Source organism: Halichoerus grypus, chromosome 7 (assembly GCF_964656455.1).
Source record: "Halichoerus grypus chromosome 7, mHalGry1.hap1.1, whole genome shotgun sequence".
NCBI lineage: Eukaryota > Metazoa > Chordata > Mammalia > Carnivora > Phocidae > Halichoerus > Halichoerus grypus.
This window is the reverse complement of record NC_135718.1, coordinates 50,046,000-50,061,831: the sequence shown is the minus strand read 5'-3', so window position 1 is coordinate 50,061,831 and position 15,832 is coordinate 50,046,000. Positions and strand designations below refer to the sequence as shown.

The 15,832-nt window shown below is 44.3% G+C and overlaps 1 protein-coding gene across 2 annotated transcripts in view; it reads left to right on the top strand.

Annotated features, from left to right (window-relative positions):
* LRMDA (leucine rich melanocyte differentiation associated) overlaps positions 1 to 15,832 on the top strand; it is a 1,038,849-nt gene that overhangs the window by 571,649 nt on the left and 451,368 nt on the right. For both annotated transcript variants that reach the window (XM_078077548.1, XM_078077549.1), the window contains exon 3: positions 3,659 to 3,787. In XM_078077548.1, coding sequence (XP_077933674.1) covers positions 3,659 to 3,787 — 129 coding nt within the window. The remainder of the gene's footprint in view (positions 1 to 3,658; positions 3,788 to 15,832) is intronic.

Below are 15,832 nucleotides of genomic sequence, written 5' to 3'. Positions count from 1 at the left end.
TATCTTAACGAGGATAGGGTTAATTACAGTGGAAACTTAAAAGTTCTCTCTGTTTGAATCCGCTAGAGCTGAATGCGTTGTGATGTTTTGTCATTTTGATATGACTTTGGAAAAGGCACTGGGACTCTCCCAGCAGCCGCAGCAGCTCCTGGGGGAGCCCAGCCTGAGAGCCCTGTGAGTGAGGTAACCTAGATGGTACCTGTGGGTGAGATCACGGGCAGCTTTCCTGCTGGGGAAGCAGGAGGCAGGCAGCCTGCGATGGGCTTCGGAGGTGCTGATTACATTTCCCCGAGCAAACCACCTGCCACAGGGCAGACCCAGGGACCGCACACACCTGGGTCTGCCTCCCTGCCCTTGGCGTCTCTTTACTGGGCTGGGAAGACCTCTCTCCAGCTCCCTGTGCCAAGCTAATGGGTGAAGGCTTGTCCTCCCTCTCCAGCCCCTGACCACGGCGGACAGGTCTGCCTCGCCTGCCCAGCCCAGACCTCAAACATCTATCTGCAGACTGCAAACCAGGCTGGGGAGGAGTAACTCTCGAGTGACAGTCACCCCCTGCACCCGAGCTCTTGGGTCTGGGGTGCGCTTTGCTGTCCACACAGAAGGTGATAGCAGAGAAATTGCAGTCCCGTCATCTTTCTTCTAGCTGCCCCATTAAACAGCATAGATCTGTGCGGATCCTTAAAGCCTTATTTGCCTTGTCATTTTATTTAACAGCACACACCTCTTTGTATAGGCATCTTGTATATAGAGCTGTGAACGCAAAGATTGATGCAAATAATTTCTTTCCTCTACTCCTTCCACAATAACAGCAACAACCATAACAACAGAACTCAGATTTTTAAAAAGCAAAAAATAAAGCATCCCCCAGGTGCGTGTTCATTGGCCTCTGCATGCCAGCCAAGCCCCAGAAATCCTGTCCTCTCCAGTTTTACCCTTCACTACCCTGTCTCCTGTCCCCAGTCCCTCAGCTCTGAATTTAGCTGATTAAATCACCAAGTGCACACTACACTGATGACATGAAGACAGGGATTTATTAATTAGCAACCGCCCACATAACACGATTCCCTTTTTACTGAGCAGCTAATAACATTACATGGCAAAAAGAGTCTTACAACCAGACAGGTGACAGGGGATTTGAGCCTGAACTTCCCCGGCTCTTCTGTGAAGTCTCACTCAGAATGGAACTCTGCCCCAGAGGCTGCCCCTGAGAAAGGCGGCTCTGTGGGCACTCCCTCTGGTGTTCTCCGCTTTGTCCCTCTTCATGCTGTGTCATTTTGTGTTTTGCCTCCCCCAAAGCACTCTTGGAAGGGAGCTTTCTTTTGCTTGCCAGTTGCCAACCATTTGCTGATTCTCATGATAAGAGTATTATATTTGCATAACATAACTCGGGAACAATGTGTATTTGGATGCTGCCTTTGACCAGAGCCCAACTGATGTTTGTGCACAAAGGACTTATTAGCCATCCATAAGGCGCCCTGAAGGGAGGTGGCCTTAACTCCCCTTGTGGTAAACAGGGCCTCCTCGTCCTGAAAAGCACTTTTGGATCATCACTCATTAACCCCCATGGAAGAAGGGACTTCAGGAGAGGTCGAAGTTTCCCTGCAGAAGCCAGACTGGCTGCACACCTTGGCATATTTGCTCGTCTGTCCACCCCCTGCATCCAGAACATACCTCCCCCCACCGCAATACACCCTCTAGGGTCACAGCTACCAGAAAAATCAATGAATGAAAGGAGGAAGGAAAAGAAAGGAGCCAGCATTTGCTAGTGACATGTTAGTCTTTTGCTTGTATTCTTTAAGATCCTGTGAGCTGGAAGCCACACAGAACGAATGAGGGAGCTCAGCTGGGTTATTGAGGTGCCCAAATTCATACTTCAAGTAAATGGTAGAGCTGAGGTAAAGTTCCAGAGTCCCAAGTTCCATGTGTGTGAGTTGTGTTTTGCCTCCCTGAAACATGAGGAAGAAGAGAAAGGAGGAAGAAATGAAACACAATAACCCCATTGACCCTTACCCTCAAATGTTAAGCGGTATCGCCTTCCTACTGTGGAGCAGGTAGTGCTGGTCTTAGGAGTTAGGGGTGGTCAGGGTGCTGGGCCCTGGGGTGGGGGTGGGGGCCCTGGGGGTGAATCAGGCAGGAATGGGACCTGCTGAGGGAGCTCTGGGCCCGGTGGAGTCCGGGGGTTCAGTGACTCACAGTGCACATTACACCTCCCAGGCATTGACTCCCTATTTTGGAGTCGGCTGGGCAGAGGTCCCACAAGGGAGATGCAGCTGTCCGGAGAGAGCCTTGGTGCTAAAGTTCACACTCACATCAGTTGTGCGGGCGCTGCCCACACAAGCAGGCGGGTCTGTAACGGACATGCTATCAGTAAATGAATGAATAGTGTAGACAACATCTCCCTGATTGGTCACATTTTATAGAATAGCCAGGAGATCCCGTGCGAGTCCGCCCTCGGGTCGACGTCGTAGCTCAGCTGTCAGCCTGTGCAAGCTCAGCACGGCTCTAGGGTCTGGCAGGTGAACGAGCGGGGAGTATGCGCGTCTGTGGAAGTCCCTCCACCCGGGGGCTTTCCTTAATGAACGTCTAGGAGCGGCCCGGGGAGCACATGCGCACAACTGCCCCTCACCGCAGTCACCCCCGCCCCCCCTCAACACTCCTGAGCCCATAACGTTAAGAGTTAACTTTCAGCTAAGTGTAAAAACAAGGCTATTTTTTCCCTTTCTGGTACTTTTTTTTTTCCCTGAGCTGGGTGCTTAATTCTTTCAGATGCTTGATTATTTACTGCCTTGACATCTACATTGCTGCCATTCCACGCTTCTTTCAAAAATAAAGTGAGAAATCCACTTTCCATAAATTAAAACCGTAACTCAAGCCAGGAGTATTGAAACAGAAATTCCCCCAACTCCTTCCTTAAACCACTGCCCCCCCTCCAACAAAAACAAAAACAAAAAGAAAAATCATGAAAGGAAAAGAAACAGTGCTCTCCGACTGGAGTGATCATGTGCTTCTGCAGATGCCTTGCCTTCTGGGGGCAGCCACAGGGACACTGGGCAGAAGCAAATTAAGTGATTAGTAAAGAAAAAAAGCAGAGGGGGGAAAAAAAGTCAAAGGCAGCAAAGGGAGAGAAAGGAAGCCTTCCTTGCCTTTTCCTGGACTGTGCAGAGGAGAACCGCTAAGAAATGATACTTGAAGTTATATTTATTATTGTAAGAGGGGTATGATATTTCTGGGCAGGAATGATGGATGACAACTTAAATTTGTGTCCAGGGAATGAAGGTGAACTGTGACAGAGTTATTTATCTTGGGAATGGAGGTTAGGGTCAGCCGAGGCTGGGTGCCTGAAGGCACAAGACATTGACAAATTTATCCTGCAGGCCGTATCTGAAGCCCTTTGTTTTGGATCCTGGCTACTCACTAAGTGACCCTCATCCTTCATGTTGGCAATGCGTGAAGGATGCGGTGAGTGCGAGCGGCCCCTTCTCCCCCACCGCCCCCACCCCAGCTCCTGCTACTAATTCTTGTCATTCACTTCGCTGACAGGCACCAAGCCCAAACTATTCCCAGTCCTGAAAGGGAAGGTTAAAATATTTATTTCGGCTCATAATGGCCTCCCTGATTTAGTGCAGGATCATTTTTCCTGTTGCCTTTGTCATTGCAGGTCACTGGAAGGACTGAGCGCGTTCGGGAGCCTGGAGGAACTCATCTTGGACAACAATCTGCTCGGGAACGACCTCATGTTGCCAGGGTTACCCAGGCTCCATACCTTAACCCTCAACAAGAACCAGATATCCTTGGCTCTGCCCGCTGCCTCCACTCCCCGCCCTGCCCCACAGTGGTCCCCGGCGGCACACCCCCCCTCCCCCGCCCCACACAAATACCTGCGAAATGTCAAATGAGTTTTATGTGTCAGCTAAATTAAAGTATGTGAAATGCAGTCCATGGGCAGACAAAGCGTTCTGTCTTCTGGCACTCGGGACACTTCAGAGTAATTTATTATAGGTCATTCATAAATGAAATGCACCATTATATCTTCCTGTTGCTCCATTTTAGTGTGGAGATCTAAGTTATGGCTGTGAAGAAATCTTTTTAATAGATAAAAATAGAGAAAGAAAATAATGTCACTGCTGCCGAGAAGGCAGAGCCGGGTTCTGTTGGCTTGGGCTTGTGTGGGAGGGCGACCTCTGGTGGAGAGTACGGAGTGGTGCCTCTAAGCGAACTTGGCCTTCACGGAGGCTTCTGGAAGGCTCTGGTGCAGGCTCAGGGAACAGGTCTGGCAAAGGAGAGGGGGAAGGGGCAAAGATGCGAGATATGTGTGAAGCCCAGGCGTAGCTCTGCCCTCCGTGGTGTTTGCTGTACTGTGGTGATGAGAGAGGTCTAACAGAGCTGAATTTCTATTGCGTGCCTTCTCCTTAAGTCGGTGAGGACCAGGCCAGCCTGGGATGAAGCTCAGGGGGATGAACTGTTCTGGATTCTATAGAGAGGCTGAGAAAGGAATTGGAAGCTTTCTGCAGCATTAGGCACCTAGCTCCTCTGTACAGTTTTGGGTCTCCCTGCTGCCACAGTGCGAGCTGAGAGGCAGGGAGTGTTGTCCGTTTTGTAAACTCCTGTATCCTTCACACCTAGAATAATGCCTGGTATGGAGCCGAGGCTCAGTGAATGTGTGACGAATGAATGAATGAATGAATGAATGATTATCATCCGCTGTTCTTTATTGAGCACTCCTGTGGTCAGGCACGGTGCTGGGTAATAAATGTTAAGCATATTATTTTTTATTTTTACCAAACCCTGGCAGAAGGTGACCACTTACCTGAATGACGAAAGAGGTGAAGTATAGACCCACAGCCAGACATTGACCAAAATGCTAGGTCCCGGATTTAGCCTCAACTGTGGCCGTATCCAAAATTCTTTCCATTCTCCTGTGTTGCCTCAGACTTGAAGTACAATCACCTTGTTTTATTAGTGAAACATTTCAGACCTAGAGTAGTTTAATCACTTGTTCATGTTCACATAGTAAGTTAGAAGTGAAAAAGAGATCAGGGCATTTTCCCTAGAGTGTGAAATAAAACCATATATATATATATGTTACATTTATTATGCATGCACATGTCTGCTTTAAGAATGATAGGCCAGATCATTTATTAGCCTCTGCTTATATTTCAAGTCATAAGACAGTATTTTCCTTATTAGGTAAAATATGCTACCATGGCAATTATAAATTGGCACTTTAATAGAAGTAGAAGGAGAGGGCCTACAAGTAAATATCAGTCTTTATCGTAATGCGGTATTGGTGGATTTTTTTTTCCTCTCCTATCCTTTGGTCAACCAAGTTTCCTAGTCCTTGTTCTAAATATTGTTACATTCAGTGTGTCTTATGGCTCCCTTGACTGTCTTAGGTGATCGACTGGATGATATTCTCAAATCAATCAAGAACAGAAGGATTATTAGAATAGAACTGGATGATAAGGTTCCTTCTTTGGGCCCCAGTGCTTATATCCTGTGTCCCACACTGTTGTAAAGTATTAGCCTTTGGACTGGGTTCAGGAGTCAGCTTAATCATGTTTAGCTATGTGGCTGTGGACAGGTCAGCCTTTGAAAGCCTCTGTTTCTCATTTTGTATGTATGTGTGACTTCACAGCTTCCACTTGCCTATTAGGAGAACTGGTGAAAAAGAAAAAAGGAACGTATGAAAGCCTTATTTGAACGTTGGACTCAAAAATGCCATGATAATGTGAGCAACACGGGTTTCTACATGGCTGAAAACCAGCTGCCTTTGCACTGGGATGTTGTCAAGTTGACAATATAAGAAACGGTGCCATGAGAAGGACTTCCCGAATAGCCCACACACCAACCCACAAGGACTTTGTCTGGCAAATGCTGGACAAATGCTAATCCCAAACTCAATTCCTCTTCTCCCTCAGCAACTTCCTGGCCAGTTCTCTGTTGCATTAACTGGTGCATACTAAGAAATGTAAGCTCATTTCAGCACAAGCCTGAGAAAAACAATTAAAAGAGGAGCACGCCAACTGTGAAAGAACATCATTTCACATAATCCCAGTTTGCAGATGAACTCATGGGTGATTTTTTTTAATCAACCTGTGATTTGTATAATAATCAATCAATGAAAAGTATGTGTTGGATACCTAAGTGTCCAAAATAGGTAGCTTATAGTATTACTTTCCTCTGTTACTGCTGACATTTGAGGAGACATTGAGTAAATATTGATGTAAATATTGATGATTGACAGGATACCTGATTAGTCTCATTAGGTTAGACTAATAAGTAAGATTCATGCTTCATGTGAATTTCGTAAGCATTATTGTCTCCCATTTTAGAGGGCTCATTTTCATAACTGGCACAGAATATGCTGAAAATGCACAGGAATCCATTCTGGATTTTTTTTTTTTTTAAGATTCCACATAAAAGATCATATGGTAGGGCGCCTGGGTGGCTCAGTTGGTTAAGCGACTGCCTTCGGCTCAGGTCATGATCCTGGAGTCCCTGGATCGAGTCCCGCATCGGGCTCCCTGCTCGGCAGGGAGCCTGCTTCTCCCTCTGACCCTCCCCCCTCTCATGTGCTCTCTCTCTCTCTCATTCTCTCTGTCTCAAATAAATAAATAAAATCTTTAAAAAAAAAAAAGATCATATGGTATTTGTTTTTCTCTGACTTATGTCACTTAGCATAATGCCCTCAAGGTTCATCCATGTTGTGGCAAATGACAAGATTTTATTCTTTTTTATGGCTAAATTATATACATATATATGCAATTATAGAAATTATAAAAATTATATACATATATACATGGCTAATTATATACAATAAATTATATATAATTGTGTATGTATATATATATACACATATATATATATTTATATACACAAAAGATGTTGAGCATCTTTTCATGTGTCTATTGGCTACCTTTATGTCCTCTTTGGAAAAATGTCTATTCAGATCTTTTGCCTATTTTTAAGTCAGATTGTTTTTTGCTATTGAGTTATGTGAGCTTTTCCTTTATTTTATTTTTATTATTATTTTTTGAGAGAGAAAGAGAGCAATAGTGGGGGGGGGCAGAGGGAGAGGGCGAGAGAGAATCCTCAAGCCGATTCCCCATTGGGTGTGGAGCCCAATGCAGGGCTTGACATCACAACACTGAGATCATGACCTGAGCCAAAATCAGAAGTCAACTGACTTAACTGACTGAGCCACCCAGGTGCCCCAGTTTTTCATATATTTTAGAAATTCCTTTTCAATTATATGATTTGCAGTCATTTCCTCCCATTTAGTAGGTTGCCTTTTCATTTTTTAAATGGTTTCCTTTACTGTGTAGGAAGGGTCTCATTTTTTTCCTTTAAGTTTTTATTTAAATTCCAGCTAGTTAACATACAGTGCAATGTTACTTTCAGGTGTAGAATTTAGTGATTCATCACTTACAACACTCGGTGGTCATCACAAGTGCACTCCTTAATCCCCATCACCTGTTTCACCCATCCCCCTGCCCACCTCCCCTCTAGTAACCCTCCATTTGTTCTCTATAGTTAAGAGTCTGTTTCTTGGTTTGCCTCTCTTTTTTTTTCCCTCCATGTTCATTTGTTTTTTGTGTGTTTTTTTTTTAAAGATTTTATTTATTTATTTGACACAGAGAGACATAGCGAGAGAGGGAGAAGCAGGCTTCCCGTGGAGCAGGGAGCCCAATGTGGGGCTCCATCCCAGGACCCTGGGATCATGACCTGAGCCGAAGGCAGACACTTAATGACTGAGCCACCCAGGCGCCCCCATTTGTTTTGTTTCTTAAATTCCACATATGAGTGAGATCATATGCTATTTGTCTTTCTTTGACTGACTGACTTCGCTTAGCATAGTAGTCTCTAGCGCCATCCATGTTGTTGCAAATGGCAAGATTTCATTCTTTTTGATGGCTGAGTAATATTTCCTTGTATATATGTTTCTCATTTTTAAAGGAATAAATTGGGCTGGAGGATGGTTGTATTCTCAGTGTTGCTATCACTAGAGATTAGCAAGATTCTTGGCTCTACAGAGCTGAGGGATTTTCTTTGTCTTTGGTTGAAACCTTTTCCCTTTGCATTCCTCAGCCTCTCCAATCTGTAGTGGTAATGCTGAGGGAGAAATGATAGTGGTAGGGGAGGAACTGAAGCAGAAGGCAATGTGTAGCTGTAAAACTGGTCAGGTATATTGCTGTGCTGATGGAGAGTACTTTATTACCAGGAGATAAAAAAAGATACTAATTGACTCTTTCAGGATGCAGCATGATTTCTCTCTCCTCTGGTCTTCTGGTGTGATCATGAAGATTGGCTTACTTTCCCCACGTACTTAACCCAGAAGTCAGAGAATGAAGGCCAGGTAAAAGCAGGAGTAATACCATATGGCATTCTCTTAACCTAATATTTCTGACTCCACATTTTCAGCCAACTGACTCTCCTATTGTCTTGTGAAAGTACTGCAGACTCTTTCAACAGTTACTCTGTTCCAAACTGCTATTGCTACTCCATGAAATGCCTTGGGATTTGGGCTCTATCAGCCTTGCTGCGTAATAACCTACTTCAAAAGTTAGTGGCTTAAAACAACAACTGTGTTATTTGTTAACAATTCTGCATGTCAGCTATTTGGGCAGGGCTCAAAGGGATGGTTCTTCCGTGGATCTTGCTTTGGGTCCTCAGACAGCCACAGTTACCTGGAGGCCTGGCTGGGATTGGATGGTCTGCAATGGCTTCACTCGTATGTCTGGAAGTTGGTCCTGGTTGTTGGCTGAACAACATGCCTCCAGTAGGATAGCACAGGACTCTCCACATGGGGCAGGTGTTCCAAGAGCAAAGCCCAAATGTACAAATACTTTTCAAGCCCTATTTGCATCTTGGGTGTTGCTGCCCTAGGGCCAAAGCCAGTCACATACCAAATGTAGAGCCAGTATGATGGGGGACTCTACAGGTGTGTATACAAAGAGGCATGCCTCGTTCCTATAACAGTCCTACACACGGACCTTGATGTCTCGTCTCCTTAAGAATTCATTTCCTATTTGTAATAGAGAGAGACCTAGAATCAAGTAACTGTTGACCTTCTACAAAGGTAAGTATTAGGACTTTCTTAGAAATTGAATCTTATTTTAAATATATCAGAAAGCTTACTATTAAATGGGGTTCTACCTGAAGTCCTTTTGTAAAGTTTGGTTTAGTTTTAATTTTTGGTGTTTTGGTTTTTGGTTTTTGGTTTTTGCATGTGTAGAGTTTTCCATTTTGGTTTTACTCTCAATTAGGCATGTCCATCCAACGCTCTGTTACTGGGCCCTGTGAACGTGGATTATGGGCTGATTTTATCCTTTGGAAAGAGGTCGTGTCATACAGTGGTAGACAGCAGGCTCTGAAGCCGGGCTTCCTGGGCTTGTATCCTGGCTCTGCCCCTGGCTGCGTGTCCGTGGGCTAGTTACTTAGCATCTCAATGCTTTGCTTTCCTCTGCAAAATTGGGACAATAATGGTATCCACCCCATCGGTTGTTGTGAGGGTCATTCTAATTTCTACCTAACGGTCATTATTATTATCCTAGAGAATTATGTAAGCTTACTTGATTTTACTTGGGCCGCATTATAACCGAGGCCAGAGTATAGACTTAGAATGCTTCTTTGACTTTTATAATTTAATGTTACCTTCCTATCATTCTGTGAGTTGCGTACCACTGGTGAATACTCTGATTCTTTATGAAAAAACTGGGAGAGTATGAACTTTTTGAAGTCACTGAGGGCTCAGTCTAGAACCCAGGCATGTTAATTCTAAACCCCAGACCCTGAAACCCAAGGAAGGGAAAATCAGTGCATGAGAAAAGGAACCAAGATGCAGGAGGGGAGTCATCTGCCTGTGCATGCCCCGCCCCTGCCCCTCCTGTGCCAGGCCTGCTCCCAGCTGCTGGCGGAGCTCATGAAAGGGATTTCAGAGCCCAAACCCAGCATTTGGCAAATTTCTTCTCAGCCTACCCATGCCACACTTCCAGGCTGCATACCTCCTACTTGACCTCCCATCTTTGTTCTGCTGGCCCTTTGTTCCACTTCTGTTCAGCTCTCAGTGCTGGTGTCTTGTCCTCGGATACTTTAAAGCCTGGACTTCCCATGTTACCCCTTCATCTCTGGGTTCGTAGCTTATCTTACTCTTCTTCCTTTGGTTCACTTAGACTGGCCTGGTAGTCACTGGCCACAGAGTTGACCTTATCTCCCCCAATGCTCATATTATCTCTCTCTCTCTCTCTCATACATAAACACCCACGTGCATACACACACTATCCCTGGCTCTTCTCCGGTAGGGTTGGGTACTTGGTAATGGTCTTAGCTGTATCATGTCTGAATACCCAACCCCAAATAACAGAATACCTGAAATGTCAGGAAAAGATAGATACTTTGCACAATCAAATGATTCTCCCCCATTTTCCCTTTCCGGGTGGGTGGGGGAAAGGTGAGAAGCTGACTTCATTTTACATCACACTTAATTCCTTCATTCTCTCCTGTCTACCTGTTTGCTTCAGCACATATGTGAAGAGACAGTGTGTATTGTACCAACAGGAAGAATGGATAGTGTGACGTGTCGTACAGCTGGGCTGTGGTGAGGAGACCAGTGAGCTGAGCCCAAGGCCAGACTAGATTTCCCACAGCAATTTAATGTTTTACTCAGGCAATTCTCTGTGCCTTGTCTGAGGCCTCAGTTTCTTTATCTGTAAAATGGGCGATAGACACTTAAGAGTATTGTTGACAGATTTAAATGGCATAATGTATACATGGGATGTAACTTTGTTAATACCCAAAGCCTTTACAACTTCTTGGTACATTTTACTGGGAGTGGAAGTCTCAGTGCTTTAAATGAATAAGCCCAAATTGGAAGTAACTGAGTATAGAACACAGCTGGATGATAGTACCTATGGTCTCCCACAAAAGCGTATAGGACTCCTCATATTTCAGTATTTTAAATTCCTTTTTGTGTTAGGAAATCACGAGTCAGTTGTCTCCTAGAAATGCAATTTCTTTAGAACCTCAGATTGAATCTAGACTCTTCCATTTACTGACTAAGTGACTTTTGACCCCCATTTCCTAAATTATTGTTTGGATGCGATATTTCTGATGTGTCTGTGAATCAAAATGAGAATATATTGTGCAGAATGTGTAGTTAGTATTCAGAAATCCTATATTAGGATAAGCACTGGTTGAAACCCTCCCAGGTGGTATGGGGGCTGCCCTTTGACCTGGGCCTGAGCACAGCGGGAGGGTTCATGCCCATTTTCACCTGGGAAACAGCTTCAGACCTGTGCAACTGGACATGACACCAGAAGACTCCCCTCCTCCTTCATGCTCCAGACTTTCAAGGCAAGATGTTGCTTTGATCTTGGGCCCTCTGCAAAAAGTCTCCCTTGGCAAGCGAACCTATGACATCTGGACTTGGCAATGGCAACTTTCTGGAGACAACACTGAGAAAAAATATAAATGTCAAGTACTCTAGAGAAGACTTGATGAGGGAAGCCAGGTGTATGCTAGAATCCAGCTGAAGAAAGTTGAAACTGTGCCAGATAGCTTCACATTTTAGAAATGGAGGGAAAAATGTCACCCTTAGAAGCATCCCTGAAAGTATCTCTACTGCCCTGGTCTTCGTGAGTCAGGGACACCAAGTTCCTGCTGCTGATTGCCTCTGGTTCATTTTCTATGCAAGAATGCGACAAATTCTTTTTTTTTTTTTTTTTAATTTTTTTATTGTTATGTTAATCCCCATACATTACATCATTAGTTTTAGATATAGTGTTCCATGATTCATTGTTTGTGCATAACACCCAGTGCTCCATGCAGAACGTGCCTTCCTCAATACCCATCACCAGGCTAACCCATCCTCCCAACCCCCTCCCCTCTAGAACCCTCAGTTTGTTTTTCAGAGTCCATTGTCTCTCATGGTTCTTCTCCCCCTCCGATTTCCCCCCCTTCATTCTTCCCCTCCTGCTACATTCTTCTTCTTCTTTTTTTCTTTCTTAACATATATTGCATTATTTGTTTCAGAGGTACAGATCTGAGATTCAACAATCTTGCACAATTCACAGCGCTTACCAGAACACATACCCTCCCCAGTGTCCAATACCCAGTCACCCCATCCCTCCCACCCCACCCCCCACTCCAGCAACCCTCAGTTTGTTTCCTGAGATTAAGAATTCCTCATATCAGTGAGGTCATATGATACGTGTCTTTCTCTGTTTGACTTATTTAAGAATGCGACAAATTCTATCTCAGAGCTCCCAACCAGGCAAGGCAGGGCTGTGTTTGTCCTTGCTGACCCGGGAGACCAAGAAACCAATTAAAACTCCTTCCTGTCTTTTATCCTCCGGTGGTGGTATCAACATAGTGATGAAGTTCTGGTCCAGAGCATCCATGGAGTAGGTGCTAGTGATTTCTGACTAGTGTGGATTTGGGGGAGACCACTTAACTTAGTCCAGGTGATCATTTAGCAGGTACTTGAAAGGCCTGAAGAAGGGGGGTAGCTTCTGCCACTCAAAATACCCTAAATGAGGCAGGCTCCTTTCCTTGAGTTCATTGACACATGACGGCTGAAGCTTCTTGAGGACTATAGACCTTTTGCCCAAGAAATTTCCATCACCAAGACATTTGAATGAGTCCACATTTCCACAACCTCCATCTCAGGGGCAGATCCAGATTTTGTTGAGTGTGAAATTTACATAATTTGGGGATACCCTCTTAAAGGCAAAGACTACTTTATTATGAATGCAAAATTAGGCTTGAAGATGAATGTTTATTTGGAATACAATATATCAAAGCAAATTAAAAACTTTTAAGTTGACAACACAAATATAAAAATATTTAGAAAAGTAACAATTTTTTTTATACTGGACATGCCTATATAAAAACATTTTTCCTGTTTTTTTTCTGCCAATTCTTTTATAACTTTATTATGTAATTATATAAATTATACACTACACACACACACACACTTTAGTGGAGAGAGACAGTGATCTTAACTGACTGCAGTTTAACCTACTTTTGCAAATTTTACAAAAACATATGACCCTGAGACTGTATTATCCCTGCAAGGGCCCTGTGTAAGCAAGGAGCCATCACACATGAGCTTTATTAGCTCCCTGGTAAGTTTACATATGAAGCCTGCTTCCCTGGACAGTGGCATGGGACGCTGCCCATCACTGCTCATTTAATGTTGAGAAATAACTGGGATTTCAGTCCAGCTCAGTTGCCCCGTATTTCCTCAACTTAAAAATCTTGCCAGTTTTGAGTTCCATTCCTTCACATTCCCACCTTCATACAGTAGATGAAAAATAACCAAAGTTTAAGGAGTTTGTCCCTACAAGAGCAGTAGGTTTTGGTTGGACTTCTTCATCCACAGTGGAAAGGGCTTCCCCGAGGTTCTCTAGGGCCATTGTCTACATAAATAATTTGAATCACCCCAGGTCAATACGTCAGCACCATTTTGGCAGCCCTCTGTCTCGCAGTCCCTTGGAAGAAACACTGTGCTGGCCAGTGGGAGTGATCAGCTTGTCTGGCTGCCCCCCTGGCACTAGGGCCTGGACAGCCTGATAGGCATGAGTCCTGCTGCTCCTTGGAACATCTGATGGATCCCCTGTGAGGGGTGGAGGGTTGGAGTAAACCCTGAAGGGGAGAAACCAGGACTGGGACTGAGGCCCAATGCAGGTCCAAGTCCAGGCATGGGGTTCCCCAGTTGAATGACACTTTGGTCCCTGGTGATTCCTGGATACCAGACAGAGACTTAAGACATTTTGAGGAAGTCACTCCAAAGCATAGGGCCCCATGAAGTGCCTTTGCCAGAGTCTAAGGGCAGCGCTAACAGCCACCCTTTTTCTAATGTAGCAATGACTGAGAAGCATACAGAGTTAGAACCTGCTAGAAAAGCCAAGTTTTCCTTGAAATTGTTCATTGTCATTTTAATTGGTTTTATTTAAATGATTTTCTTAAAGAGGTTGATGATTGAACTTTATTTTGAACAGTACTAAGTATGTTTTGCCTCTGGTGAATGAAATGCTTTATTGTTTTGACTCCTGGCCTCTCACCCATGTGTCCTTCCAACCTTCCCAGCCCGGTAGCACCTTCTCTCTTGTCTTCTCCATGTGCTCCCATTTCTATCCTCCTCACTCCAGTGGTCCACTGTGGTTATTCCTGGATGTTATTTGTTCAAGATCTGAAGGACTGATAACTTCCATGTCCGTTGTCTGGCCTTGTTTAGGAAATGGGGAAGGTGTTGGCAAATTGAAGCCCTTGGTGGATGAGCAGCTCTGACCCCCTTGCACTAATGTTTCCCTCTTTTGCTGACGCCGTCCCTCTCCTTGTCTCTGTCTCAATCCCACAGGATAGCAGTTGTTCTTGCATAGGATGTTCTCAGAGCCCATGTATAAAGAAGGCTCAACAGAACTTAGTTTGGAGAATATAAGATTTAAGGAAGACGTGAGAGTTCCATCTATCTGAAGGGTCATTGTGTGGAAGAGAAGAATGCCTTATTCTTTGAGACCCCAAGCTGTTAAATTGGGTCAGTGGGAAGGAATTTGTGGAAGGCTCAGTCCCAGGGGAAAGTCTCTTTCTTATGGTTGTCTGTGATAGAATGAACTACTTTTTGGTGACCCCTAAGCACGTATATTAGGGAATGGATTCTGACATTGTTTGGATTTGGTGTTCAACTGACAAGTTAAGATGAAATGTAAGGAAATGGGGGTAACATCCCATGGTTAGATAACATCCTGATAGAGTAAGGGCATCCCTTTTCTTTGGTTTTACCTTCCTTTCCTAAGCCAAATAGACCTCACTCCTAGACACTATATTCCGAGTCTTTGACTCTTATATGCAGCATTCACTCTTATATGCTTAGTCCCTTTTTGCTCTGCTGTTACTCTCTGGCAAAGACCCCATTCCATCTGCTGATATTGGCTGACACCTCTCTTCCATAAGTTTCTGGTAGTCATGGCCTCCGCTCATGATCTGTCTAGTCATCACCTTGCCTAGGGCTTAGTTCTTCTGCATGTAGCTCAAGCCAGGAGTCCATATGTATTGATGTGACAGCTAGGTTGTCATTAAGTCCTTATTAATACCTGTAACTGAATCTATGATTCTTATTTGGTTTGGGGGGTCTCAATGTTTGCCTTGATCGACCAGTGGATCCCATTGAGGGAATGAATCATGGCATAATCTCCCCACCATGCCCTTCCTTGGAATTTTCTCTTTCATTCTCTCCTTCATAGAATATTAGTTTCACAACAGATTCTCATCCTCAAATATATTTTGACCTGCCTGGCTTGACTAAATAACTTACTCCATTTGTCTTCTCCTAGCTTTGTTTTCCTTTTCCCCTAATTCAGTACTTTATTGTCACCAGTGAGGCTACTGAGCAATGCTTAGCTCCACCCCAGGTCCTTAGATCATAATAGGATGCCAATCCCTGCTTGCATCCATGCCATTCCTGTATGTTTTAATGATAAATTACCCCCTAAAGGAGAAAAGGGGAATCTATTTTTTAATGAGGGCATTGTAAATAATTTCTTGCTTTCATTACTAAAAAAAAAAAAACAAAAAACAAAACAGTTTTATGGATTTACAAATACCACATGGAAAGAACCATATAGGAAAAAAAAAAGTGTGATAAACACTTAAGTTCATTCTCTCTCAACTGATTTGGATTCAGTCTTACCTGCCCAGAGAAGAGTTGGGCTGTGTCCCCAGCAGGAGTGAAAAACTAGCCATGCCAGATACCTCACAGCTAAGTTGATTCCAACCCTCCCCCATGTCACCTCCTGGGAGCAGACTGGACTTGTCAGGTGTTGTGCTGTGCCTG